General features: G+C 42.0%; 2 protein-coding genes across 4 annotated transcripts in view; one reads left to right on the plus strand and one right to left on the minus strand.

The window, feature by feature from the left end:
- The window catches only part of acss2 (acyl-CoA synthetase short chain family member 2), a 98,907-nt gene extending 95,544 nt beyond the window's left edge, over window positions 1-3,363 (plus strand). For both annotated transcript variants that reach the window (XM_086005540.1, XM_086005542.1), the window contains 2 exons: window positions 2,168-2,242; window positions 2,332-3,363. In XM_086005540.1, coding sequence (XP_085861666.1) covers window positions 2,168-2,242; window positions 2,332-2,456 — 200 coding nt within the window. In that variant the 3' untranslated portion in view covers window positions 2,457-3,363. The remainder of the gene's footprint in view (window positions 1-2,167; window positions 2,243-2,331) is intronic.
- Window positions 3,364-5,063: 1,700 nt separating this feature from the next.
- LOC147108759 (uncharacterized) overlaps window positions 5,064-12,365 on the minus strand; it is a 47,369-nt gene continuing 40,067 nt past the window's right edge. For both annotated transcript variants that reach the window (XM_086005543.1, XM_086005544.1), the window contains exon 2: window positions 5,064-6,168. In XM_086005543.1, coding sequence (XP_085861669.1) covers window positions 5,628-6,168 — 541 coding nt within the window. In that variant the 3' untranslated portion in view covers window positions 5,064-5,627. The remainder of the gene's footprint in view (window positions 6,169-12,365) is intronic.

The following is a 12,365-nucleotide window of genomic DNA, read 5'->3' on the forward strand; positions in this document are numbered from 1 at the left end:
GGGGGGTCGGGGGTCGGGGTCGGCGGGGGTCGTGGTCGTGCGCATTTCGGTTTTCAGAAGTTATGCTTTGCTCCACTTTCGGCTTTCAGAGGTTTTCTGGTTTCGGATGTGCGGATAAAGATTTCGGTTTTCAGAAGTGCGGAAAAATGCTACACTATTCCCTTATCCGGCTAGGCCTGTAAGTCGTGCGCCACTCTGGTCATGTCGTGCGCACGACTTACGCTGACCGAAAAAACCTTCGGTTTTTAGAGGGTTTCGGTTTTGGGAATTCCGGATAAAAGGTAGTCTACCTGTAATACATTTTGTATTGAAGACGATTTATTGCTTTCTGATTTCTTTAGTTACATGGTTTTAAAAAAATACCAGCTTTCTCTTGCCTTCTTCCCCCCCCCCCCCCCCCCCCAACAAAAGAAATTCTCAAGTGTATGTGCTTCAAAAATCCCAGACCTTAGAATGATGGTATGGGGTAATAATCTAAAACGAACAGGTTTACAATTCTGCTAAAATAGCAGACAAAAGAATTTCAGATAAACAATTTCAGCATTTGTACACCAATATCCACAGTGTAATTTCAAGGTCTCAACATTTGCATACAGATAAGGAACTGGTGGAAGATGAGTGTCATCTTCCTTTATATAGTTGCCAGCGTTTTCAAAGACACCTTTTCTTTCATTAAGCCAGTGCCTGAATTGACCTGGAGTACAGTGATCTTAGCACATCACCAAACACCGTGTGAGAATGTTTGTTTGCAGGACCATTCTGACACATGTCAAAATGTTGATGAACTGAAAAGTTTTAAAAATAACAGCTGGGGACTACATTTAAGTGAATGATGGAACAGTGATAGGGTGACTAGCCTATCAACTGAGGGACTTTCATTGGCAGTCAGAGGCTGGTTAGCAGAGCTGTGTCTAAATGTTTCTAAAGAGTCGCACTTATGGGATATTGCAGTCTTCAATCGTTAATAACTGCAGTGCCCCAAGTAGTGCAGGGTCAGGGCATTTGAGAGTGGTGTGGGCAGCAGTGACTATTTTACCTGCATGCATCATGCTTGAATCTGGGAAAGCAGGGGGCTGCATATATAAACTTAAATCTAAGTGCACTCTGCTCAGCAATCTCTCACTGCCAGTGAAATTTCTGAAGTTGGAAATTATCTACTGGGTTAGTCACTTGTGTTCTGTCGTTTGAAACTCAAAGGCAGTAGAGCAGGGGGTTCTTCAGTATTCAGTGTAAAGCTTAAGTGGCGTTACACTGCAGCTGTAATACAGCATTAATGGTGAATGTTCACCTTTTCAAGGTCAGTGGTTTTCAACCCTTTTTTGTGTGCAAATATTGGCATATTCCTAAGCACCCACAGCCCTAATTTCTGAAAAAGCACATCAACTGCCCAAAAGGAAATCACTACTAACATTGCAGCAAATGCAGAAAAATACAAACATCTGACTTTGCGAACCCCTGAAATCCTCTTACAAACTCCCTAGGTTCCAGGAATTCCAGTTTGAAACCCTATGTTCTTCCAGTAACAATGAATTTAAGCAACATTATACTGCACATTAACTATCGGCACAGTGCAGATGTAGTCTAATTAACCTGCCGCCATATAGAATCTGTTTTGTTCAAAGTAACTTTAACTATGTTTGCATGTTTTGGAAATTCTCATCAGATGAAGGCCTCATTTACCTTTACCGATGCTATTTTGTAACCAGCCACTTGATGCAGTGGCTTATTGTGATTGCCCACCACTTGCTGTCTGTGTACGCACAGGTATGATTTAATGTCCTACCATTCCATGGTGCAAGAAACTAGCATACCAACACACACTGGGCCACCATATTCTGTCTGTTACTGTGTTTTAGGTCTATGTTGGGTTTTAGGTTTAAAATATTTCCCAAACACCGCTTGCCATGTGAAGCACTGAATGATAGTTCACATGCACGTAGTAAAATCTACAGTATCGTTTAATAAAACCTCCCATGCTGTACAAATGTTTGGAGTTTTGATTTTCATACAGTATTAAATTTGTGCATAAGGTATAAAGTATCAAACTTCTAGATATTTGGAGTATTGTTAACAGCAATAGGAAAGCGACTAACATGTTTGGTACAAAATTAATTACACTTTAATGAAAGTCAATTTTCATTAACAAATTTATTTTTGAATATTGCAGTTCGAGAAAAAATAGGACCTATTGCCACCCCTGATTTTATACAGAATGCTCCTGGGTTGCCCAAAACCCGTTCTGGTAAGGTGTATATATGGTATAAATATATCTACCCATTATTAAATACATTTAAACCTGTTGTATTGAGCTTTTGATTTCTTGCCTTAAAGGTAAAATTATGAGACGCGTTCTGAGGCACATTGCCCGAAATGAGAAGGATCTTGGAGATACATCAACTCTTGCAGATGAGACAGTTATAGAAGAACTCTTCAGCAACAGGTGTCGAACAGTTTAAAACAGGGATTCAGTTACTCAATCTAGATTGAAATGTATAACTTGTAATTTAATAAGTATATGTGCGCACTTGGAGAAGAGCATACCAGATCTATGGGAAGGCCAGAGTCTAAAGGACCAGAAGAAGCAGTAATTATATAGATTATGGTGATAAATGATTGATTTGTGGGTGATTGTCTTTATCTTTTTTAATGCATATCTTGTAATAGGGAATTAATATGAATAAATATCCATTAGCAATAAGTTTGATTACTAAGTTGCTGTAACTTTTTAAAAAGCACTGCTTTGAATATTATTGTTTTAGTTGCATTGTGTTCTCTATTTTTACACAAAAATGTGTTCTTTGCTTTGGGGTCAGTATAACAACTAAACATTCCAAAACAGTTTTCAACACGAGTTTAAACATATGATCTTTCTTAACGGTACAAATATACAACACTGTTCTGTTATTAAAACAAATGAAAATGAGTTGATTGAAACATGTCGGGCTGTATTGTGTGTCATTTCAGATTATAATTGGCTCTTTCTGTCGAGTGTTGACAATTAAGAGCATGCTATCTTAAATACTTTTTAAAAAGTGAAATTAGGGAAAATGTACTCTTTGCAGGGAAAAATAAAAATTGGATTACCCATTTAATCCTTGAACCATTAGACCCAGCATGTTTTCAGCTATCTATGGAGTTCCTGTTTATTTACCAGATGAGAATTTTAAACCAGGCAAACATTGTTTAAGTGGATCCATTGGACTTGTTGAAAGCCAATTATTTTTACCATTATTTTTATTGAACAGAAATTAAGGTGTGTATTTATGCTTACAGTTAATACTGTACCTTGCACTAGTCTCTGGCACTGTGTTAAATGATAAATGTGATTGTGTATTCTCCAATTAAAGCTTTTATATAAATCAAGTCTAGATTAAATATTAATCTGTTTGCAGTGAAGTATTTTTCCTAACAATTGTCTCCTACATGCCCAATGACGGCACTCATTTAAATAGTCCTCCCTCATGCCAATAATTAATTGTAACTGTGAGTAAAATAATCTTTGTTCCACCTCTGTGTTCAACATTATGGTGACAGGAGGAAAAATACCCAGCTCTGTCCAAACCACTGACATATGCATTTGGGGGAGGGATGGTGGAAGATGAAGCAACTCTTGAATCATTCTTAGTTGTACTTCCTGCACTATAGATATATACAACCAGGAGTTTCATCATCAGGAAGCCATTGCCCTATGGCAGTATCTCCACTCCTGACCACTTAGTTCTTGTGGTGTCCGTTACACTGCATCTTGGCTGCGTGAGGAACCTTTTCTTCAACACTACAATGCTTCACTTAATCAAGTTAATCACTACACAGAAAGACTCTGCTCGGTCCATGTTTAAAATTCTGCATTAAGTACAGCTATACCCCTTGTCTGGATTTCAAACCACAACTTTGTCTCATAGTTCCAAGGTAGAGTGATGTGGATGCAAGATAAATATAGTCAACGGTTGAAATCTACACTTCCTGCACTTCTCTTCAGACAGCAATGGCTCCTGCATTGCTGAGGCTGTGGAACTGTCATGATGAAGATTGAATAATGTAGTTTATAATATTAGACTGATATCCTGCAGTTTTGCTGGATTATCAAGTTTTATTTGTTCTTAATTTACCTCACTCAGATTAAATAAATTGTCTATGGTCTATAATTAGTAAGTCGGAATGGCCTTGTATGAGTCTGTGGTTTCTTGAGATTTTCTCCTAAATCCGAGTCCTTCTAGAGAGCCCAGGATGTGGAAGAATTGATGGCATAACCAGTTTTCTTTCAGAACTCAATTTTTTCCTTGGGAAACCCCCCCCCCAAATCTGCACATGGCTGACATCATCTACACAACTGGCATTTTGGTACTTAAGGTTACTCTGGGTGCACACAGCACAGAAAAAACAATTCAGGGATTTTGGTATGTAGACTTGACGAGTTTATCATACTGGGAGGAACCATTACTAAACTCAGAGTATTTTGGGGCAATCACTCTTAACTGAAAAGCATATAAAGCAAGTCATTAGGCTAATTTCATGCCGACAGGGAGCACAGTTCAAAGAACATAAGAAATAGGAGCAGGAATAGGCCACTTGGCCCCTCGAGCCTGCTCTGCCAGTCAATAAGATCATGGCTGATCTTGGGCTCAAAGCCACTTCCCTGCCTGCTCCCTATAACCCTTCACTCCCTTATCTTGCAAAAATCTGTCTACATCTTAAATGTATTTAATGACCCAGCCTCCACGGCTCTCTGGGGCCGAGAATTCCAGATTTACAACCCTCGGAGAAGAAATTCCTCCTCAGTTCTAAAAGGGTGCCCCCTTATTCTGAAACTATGCCCCCGAGTTCTAATTTCCCCACGAGGGGAAACATCCTCTCTGCATCTACCTTGTCGAGCCCCCTCAGTATCTTACATGTTTCAATAAGATCACACCTCATTCTTCTAAATTCCAATGAGTATAGGCCCAGCCTGCTCAACCTTTCCTCATAAGTCAACCCCCTCATCTCAGGAATCAACCATGTAGGGGCATCTCTCATCCATGCTCCCTTCAAACATGAAGCACACAATTAACCCTCGAGTTTCTGGGAAGAGTGTAGACATGGTTTATGAAACAAAACCAAAAGTAATTGAGGATTATCTCATACAGATGAAACAAGCAGCAGTGATTGATCAACATGTTACAAAAATGAGGAAAAAGTTAAATATACAGTAATGGCATACAATTTTATAATTGTGAATCCTTTTTAATTATACATGCTGTAGAGCATCTGCTTTCCTCTTCTCTCCCACCCCAAGCTTACAATACCCATTATTGCTATGCTTATTCTTCAAGCAGGAAGGTAGAATAATCTGGATCAACAGCAACTCTTACGATCATCAAGAATACAAGCTCTGTAATTGAATGTCTGGATGTGTCCTTTCCTCACAATGGAATCCTTTGTGGCCCAAGCCTTGCATCCAGCAGAACTGAGAAAATCTGGTAGCCAAGTTCAAATGCCCACCAGGGCAAAGATTCAAACTCCAGCTGGAAGCCCACGATTCTGCCTCTTAAATGAGCCAAACTACTCATGCCTGTATTTTAATTACAATAAATGACTACAACTTTGTTATAAATTAAGGACATTTCCTGATCTTAATTAATCACTGAATATCAGACACTTTCCCAAGGTTTGGGCTTCCTTGCTATTTGTGAAACAGCAGGCATACCGTTGGTTGGCGTAATGTTCTGTTTTTGAATGCCAGGGATTTCTTGTCCACTTTGCACAAGCTGAAGAACTTGAGAGAAAGATAAGGTGCAGCTTTCCCCTTTCATTGCTGTGGTCGTAGCAGAAAGATTTGCAGTGTCACCAACTGTTCTATTTTCATGGGGTTCTGTTATTTGACTGTTCTCAGTCGGTTGATCAGGAGCAGTGTGACCTTTCCCTTCTATTTCTTTGCTAGTCTGAAAATACACACTTGCATCCTCCATTTTCTCCGCTTGCTGATCTGTGGGTGGTTTGCAGTTGACCTTTGTGGTCTCTGTTGTAGCTGAATGGTCATTTTTTCCCGGATCACTTGGAGTCTGTCTGAGCAGCTTCTCAAAATCCTTTGTCATATCTTCCTCTGCAGCTATGTTGTTCTGATTCTTCGGCTCAATAATTTGTGAGGAAAGCCATCCTTTGTAGCCTTCAAGGTCAATGGGTCTAATAAACCTGGAAAAAGTGGGGAAAAAATGTTTTTTATATATACAGTACTGAGTACTAATATTTGTCAAAATAAATACAAATACTACTTCTGCCTGACCACACCCAAGCAGGAGCTGTCATAATATCCCAGAAGAAAGTGGAAACAGTGAACTAAACGTGAAAAGAAAATGCTGCATTTCTATTTTTATACAGAACAATATGCTCTGGAGTGTCTTGCAAGGCAGTAACACTTTAGCCTTTAGATGATACTGATAATCCCCCCCACCCCTCACACACGCCAAGTGTCAACACTTTAGGCCACATTTGTTAGCTTGCCTGTATAAAAAGGAAAAACATTACATGTAATCTGAGCAATAAGATCTCTTGATTTTGAACAGAGGAATATCGCTCCTTTTTTGATGTTGGATGCAGACTTGATGGGCCAAATGGCCTCATTCTCTGCTGTCCTATGCTATGATGCTCAATGCTAATCTGACATGGGAGAATTTATCAAATGTTTTCATTATATAACATTTATATAGCAGGTCATAGGAAATGCTGGATATCTCCAATCTTCCACTATTTTTGAAGGTTAAGCATCATGTGTAGAGAAAAGCACTGACAATTCTTTGGATAATGTGCTACAGTAATAATTTAACATTAATTTTTAATTACAGTTCTGTAAACCTTCAGATACATCAGCTACAATACAGTAACTCATAATATGAAACATCAGACACGGTTTCTAGTATGGGACTTATGTTGGCTCATTTGGTGTAAGGGTAGAGGCTTTTTTTTAGTTCTTCAGCTGTTTCTTCCTATTGAATCTCATGAATCAGATGGTGTCACACCTGGCTGAAAGATGAAACTCAACTCTAAAAAAAAAAGCTATGCAAAGTTTAAACAAAAAATATCCACCACTACACCTCAGACAAATAAACTCATCTGGGTAGAGTCATGATCTTGGCACCACAAAGGAGGAAATCGGAAGCAGTGGTGTGCTTTTTGATGCTAAAAATTAAGCCTCAATTAGGCCTACTTTCAGCCAATCAGATCAATGTTTTTCCAATATTATTCCGACCTTCAAAATGTTCAGTGGGATGCAGCATACCACAGAAAACTGTATTACCAAATTTAAAATGGATTTCCTTATAGAAATTAATAACAATTAATTGTATCATTTTCACTTATTTAGCACCTTTGAAGTGTAGTAACTTGGATAAGCAAATACAGCAGTATTTTATGCCAGCAAAGCCCCATAAGCAATCATGCGATGAAGGACTAGTAAATCAGTTTATTTTGGTGGTGTTTATTGAGGGTGGCATGTTTTCGAGAACACCCTTTTCATATAGTGCCATGGGATCTTTTAATGTCCATTTGAATGACTAGAACAGGCAGATGGGACCTCAGTTTAACCTCTTATTCAAATGCAAAAATATCTCACAATGCAACATGCCGTCCGCAGTGCATCAGAGTGCTGCTGCTAAAGCTCCGCACATCCAACTGGTGGAACTTCCATTCAAAGGGGTATGCCGTGTATCGATGCTGTGGTCAGGAGAAGGGTGGCAATGTCCTTACATTTTATAGTGAGTTGCATGCTCACCGTGCTGCTTGTGAGGAGCTCCTCGTACCTGCTATTAACCTAGTAAGAGGTTAAATCTATGCTTGTCAGTTGCTTAATAACCAATGAATGACTATCTTCAAAATAACAACAGAAAATGCTGGAAAAACTCAGCAGGCCAGGCAACATCCGTGGAGAGAGAAATAGAGTCAACATTTCAGGTCGAAACTGTAAAGTCTGTGGTTTGTATTGTAAATAATACACAGACTCCAAGATTAACAAACAAAACAGGTCTTTACTATTCAGAGGTTCAGGCGATTCTGCCCTAGTTAACGTATCACAACCCTTATATACTGGTGTGGTCACTATCGGTATTACAGTATACATGAGCCAACAAATAGTGCCACACCTAAAGTAGTGCTCTTAAAGGCGAACGGTTACATTCTATAGTTCCCTTAAAGGTAAACGGGTACATACACTACAATCCTCCCTTTTTAGCTTTTTACTTACAGAATCCCGTTAAACATACAATCTTCAACTTTATATAAACAGTTTGCAGATATACTCTCGATGGAGTCAACGTCATATAACAATTTACAGATATACTCTCGATGGAGTCAACGTCATATAACAGTTTACAAACATACTCTCAGTGGAAACAGTTTACAGGTTCAGTCTCTGTGGGAACAGTTCATAAATTCAGTCTCTGGTATTAATTCGTCCCAGACAGCATCTTTTTGGTGTAGCCGGTTCACATGGTAAACGTGACTCCTCCATAGCCTTTTTAACAGCTTGTACTTTCGTCCTGTTGAACCAGCAGTGCAGACTTATACAACCCACTGGCTGTCTTGATAATGGCCCCGGATTTTTTTTTACAAATTTAGCACCTTTCGTAGTGTTCGGACTGAGGTAGTAGAAGTAATAATATTTTAAACAGTTATTATCTCCGGCTTCTTCTTTTTCTTTTCTGCCTTTTTGAAACTCTCGAAGCTCCTTTCTCGGCGGCCAGCTGTAGCGCCACCAACTCTCTATGTTCCTTAGACCTTAAGTGCTTCATCCGCATTTCAGCACTTTGGGAGTTTTCATCACACTTTGGGCAGACCACCTCCTCGTAATATTCAGTGTCACTCAACAGGTCATGGTCACATTCGGGGTCATCCTGAGTTAGTCCATCGAGAGGCCCTTCTACTTCTTCCTTACCCAACTGGACGCTAGCCGACTGCTGTTCCTTCTCTATCTCTCTTTCTTTAAAAGACTTCCTCATGCGTTCATATTCATTCCACTCCTCCAGGGTTGTCTGCCATTCCTTCACTACTGACCTCAATACCTCCCCTTCCATCGAGGATTGAGTTATCAGGTGATTTAATCCTTCTATCGCAGCAGCTGTTTCCACATCCAGACATCTCTCCTGAAGAGACTTCTTCATGTGTTCAGCTTCCTCCAGCTTTTTCTGCTCCAAACCCCTCTCCTTTGACGATTTAAGCTCATGTTCAGGGCCCATTCTTACGATCTCTGTGTTTCTTACAGTTCCCTTTTCTTCCACTGAAAAGATTCCCAGTTGAATCTGTTCTTCAAGTCGTTGGACCTCGGCCATTGCCGCTTCATATTTATTTTGTGTTTCCTTTAATAATTTAACGAGTTCTTGGACATCCTGTATTCCCTGTTCTGTTATGTCTTCCACCACTAATTTTTCCTCTATGGATTGAATCCCTAACGATGAGTCAGCCTTGGCCTGGAGCTCATCAAACATCTCCTGCAGTCTTTGTAATTCTTGCTCCTGTTCAGACTTTTGTTGTTCATATGCTTCCAGTAAAACTAGCTTTTCGGAGGTTGCCAAGTTAACCCCTTCCAGGATTGTAGTCTGAGCCTGTTCATACTGTTCTTTCAACTCGTTACACTCTGCTTGCAACAAGTCGTAGAGATGAACTGGAATACCATCCTGACTTCCTGAAGATTCCTCTTCCTTTGGATCGTTCTGTGCATATTCTAGTTCCTGAACAGCCTCAGGGAGATGTGATTGGTACTTGGCCACGATGGCTCTATGGTCGCTCTCTGCTTGAGCTAGCTGTCTCTGTTGTCTTTCCAGGGTCTCCCATTCGGTGTCCCAGAACTTTTTCATCTTTTCCATCTCTTGTACGAGACGGGCACTCAACTGTTCTAATTGTCGTTGTACTTTGACATAAGTTTGGGACCGAGCTCGGTGTTCTTCCGTCGTGGATGAATCCTTAGCTTGAGCAGGCTCAGAATTCTCTGTCAACCTGGGGTTCTGCTCTACAGCTTGATTTTGCTTGGTAACATGGGCCTGCCTGCCTGTCTTCGTTTCCTTTCCCCTCATCAGCAATTCCCTTTTTGCCTTGTCTTCCATGTTTACATTGGTCGTCACGTCATCCATTTCAGAATCTGAGCTGATAGCTTGCACCGAGTCCTTCTTCCCTATGGCTTTTAGGTAGTGCCATTCTATGTTTATTTTCTGCATCCACTCCCGCCCTAGGAGTGGTGGTCCTCCCTCAGGTAATACGTACAGATTCATTCGTGGGTGTTCTTTGCCCCTATCTCTCACTTTGACTCGTATTTTTCCCATGGGGTATACGTTATGCCCCGTGTATGTCTGTAATACGAATTTAGTATTTCTTAAGGGTATGTGAGAGAATAGCCGGTGGTAGTCCTTTTGGTTGATGACTGATACAGCTGATCCCGTGTCCAGCTCCATTCGTACTTGGACTCCAGCTATTTTTAGTGTGACCCAGATCGTCTGTAGATCAGTTACTTTACCCACATTGTGGATTCTCAGACTATCCAGCTCCTGGCTGTTTGGGTCTGAGTCTGAATTTTGTTCGTCTGAACTCTTTTCAGCCACCTGATGCACCTTGTTGTACTTTTCTTGTGGTGGTGGCTTCCTTTGCTTGTTGGTCTTCTTTCCGGACCTGCATACCTTCGCGATGTGACCCAGTTTGCCACATTTCCTGCACTCTTGGTTCTTAAACCAGCACTGATTCTGGTCGTGCGTTGTCTTTCCACAACGGTAGCATTTGGAAGTGCTTGCAGTAATTTGGTCCACCCCGAGTGCCTCCGCCTTTAGCTGCATTTCCGCCGTTCCTTTCGCTGCAGCTTCGTGCGATGAAGCGATGAGGACAGCCCTGTCCAGTGTGAGGTCGTTTTCTTCCAGAAGTCGCTTCTGCGTTCCTTCTTTGGCCAAGCCGCATACGAACTTGTCCCGCAGCGCCTCTGTCAAATTCCCTCCAAACTGGCAGTATTTCGCTAGCTTACGCAGTTCGACTAAGTATTCCGCATTGCTTTCATCTTTCCTCTGGGTTCTTGCGTAAAATTTAAATCATTCAGCCAGCATCAACGGTGTGGGGTTCAAGTGATCCTTCAGCACTGCTACGATCTCTTCGAAGGTCTGGTCCACTGGTTTAACTGGTGCTATTAGATGTTTCAAGAGCCCGTATGTTTTTGCTCCCATCGAATTTAACAAAGTTATTGCCTTGTCGTCATCCTCAATTTCGTTGGCTTTGCAATATATTTCTATGCGTTCCACATACGTGGCCCAGTCCTCTATCTCAACATCAAAATCATTAATATTTCCTCGCTTAGGCATCTTCTTCTCTTCTCGAGAACAACACAAGTATTTCTTTACTTATTATTGTTTTTCTAAGATGGCGGTTTCCCGCTTCTGTCTTCTTCCCCGGCGGTTTTCCCGCGAAAAATGGCGGCTTTCCCGCGCTTCTCGGCTCTCCCCGCCCACTTTAATGGCGGTTTTCCCCGCCCACGGCAATGGCGGTTTCCCGCTTCTTCCCCTGGCGGGAGGGGTACACTTTCCCCCGCAGGCGACGGCCGCTGGCTACCGGTCCCCAGCCTGTGCGTCGGCTTCAGCGCTCTCCGCTGGCTTTCAGACCCCCAGCCCGCGTGTCGGCTTCAGCGCTCTCCGCTGGTTTTCAGATCCCCAGCCCGCGCGTCGGCTTCAGCGCTCTCCGCTGGCTTTCAGATCCCCAGCCCACGCGTCGGCTTCAGCGCTCTCCTTCCCGCGGCAGGCAACCGGCTCCGGGTACCCCCGATGACGGCGGACAGTTACAGCCTCTGAACTGGCTCTCGGCCAATTCCCGATTTCTCGGCTCTGTCTCACCCGGCCTGCTCCCGGTCTCAGCGCCTCTGGACCCGACTTTGTCTGGCTCCTTTCCCCCTCGACCGTGGTCGAGTGTACCGCCCTTATCCTCTGGTTTTACTCCTTCCTTATTTTCTTTTACTGTTCCCTTACTCACAGTCCGTGGCAGCCTTGCCTCTCTTGTCGATCGGCTCGCTCCTCACTGTGGCAGAAGGGACCGTCAGTGCCTGTTGCAGATGGAAGTTTTCAATGCCAAAATCTTCCTCTTTGCTATCGCTGCAGCCTCGAGTTTTCACCCAGCAGAACGATGAGGGCGGGTGCCTCACTTCGACGCTCCTTAGTTGCTTAGGAACTACTGTTGCCGCAGGGTACGATCGGCCTCGTCGCCATTGTAAAGTCTGTGGTTTGTATTGTAAATAATACACAGACTCCAAGATTAACAAACAAAACAGGTCTTTACTATTCAGAGGTTCAGGCGATTCTGCCCTAGTTAACGTATCACAACCCTTATATACTGGTGTGGTCACTATCGGTATTACAGTATACATGAGCCAACAAATA

The sequence above is a fragment of the Somniosus microcephalus genome, chromosome 13 (assembly GCF_052327205.1).
Source record: "Somniosus microcephalus isolate GS21.2 chromosome 13, FLI_Smic_1.0, whole genome shotgun sequence".
In the NCBI taxonomy this organism is placed as follows: domain Eukaryota; kingdom Metazoa; phylum Chordata; class Chondrichthyes; order Squaliformes; family Somniosidae; genus Somniosus; species Somniosus microcephalus.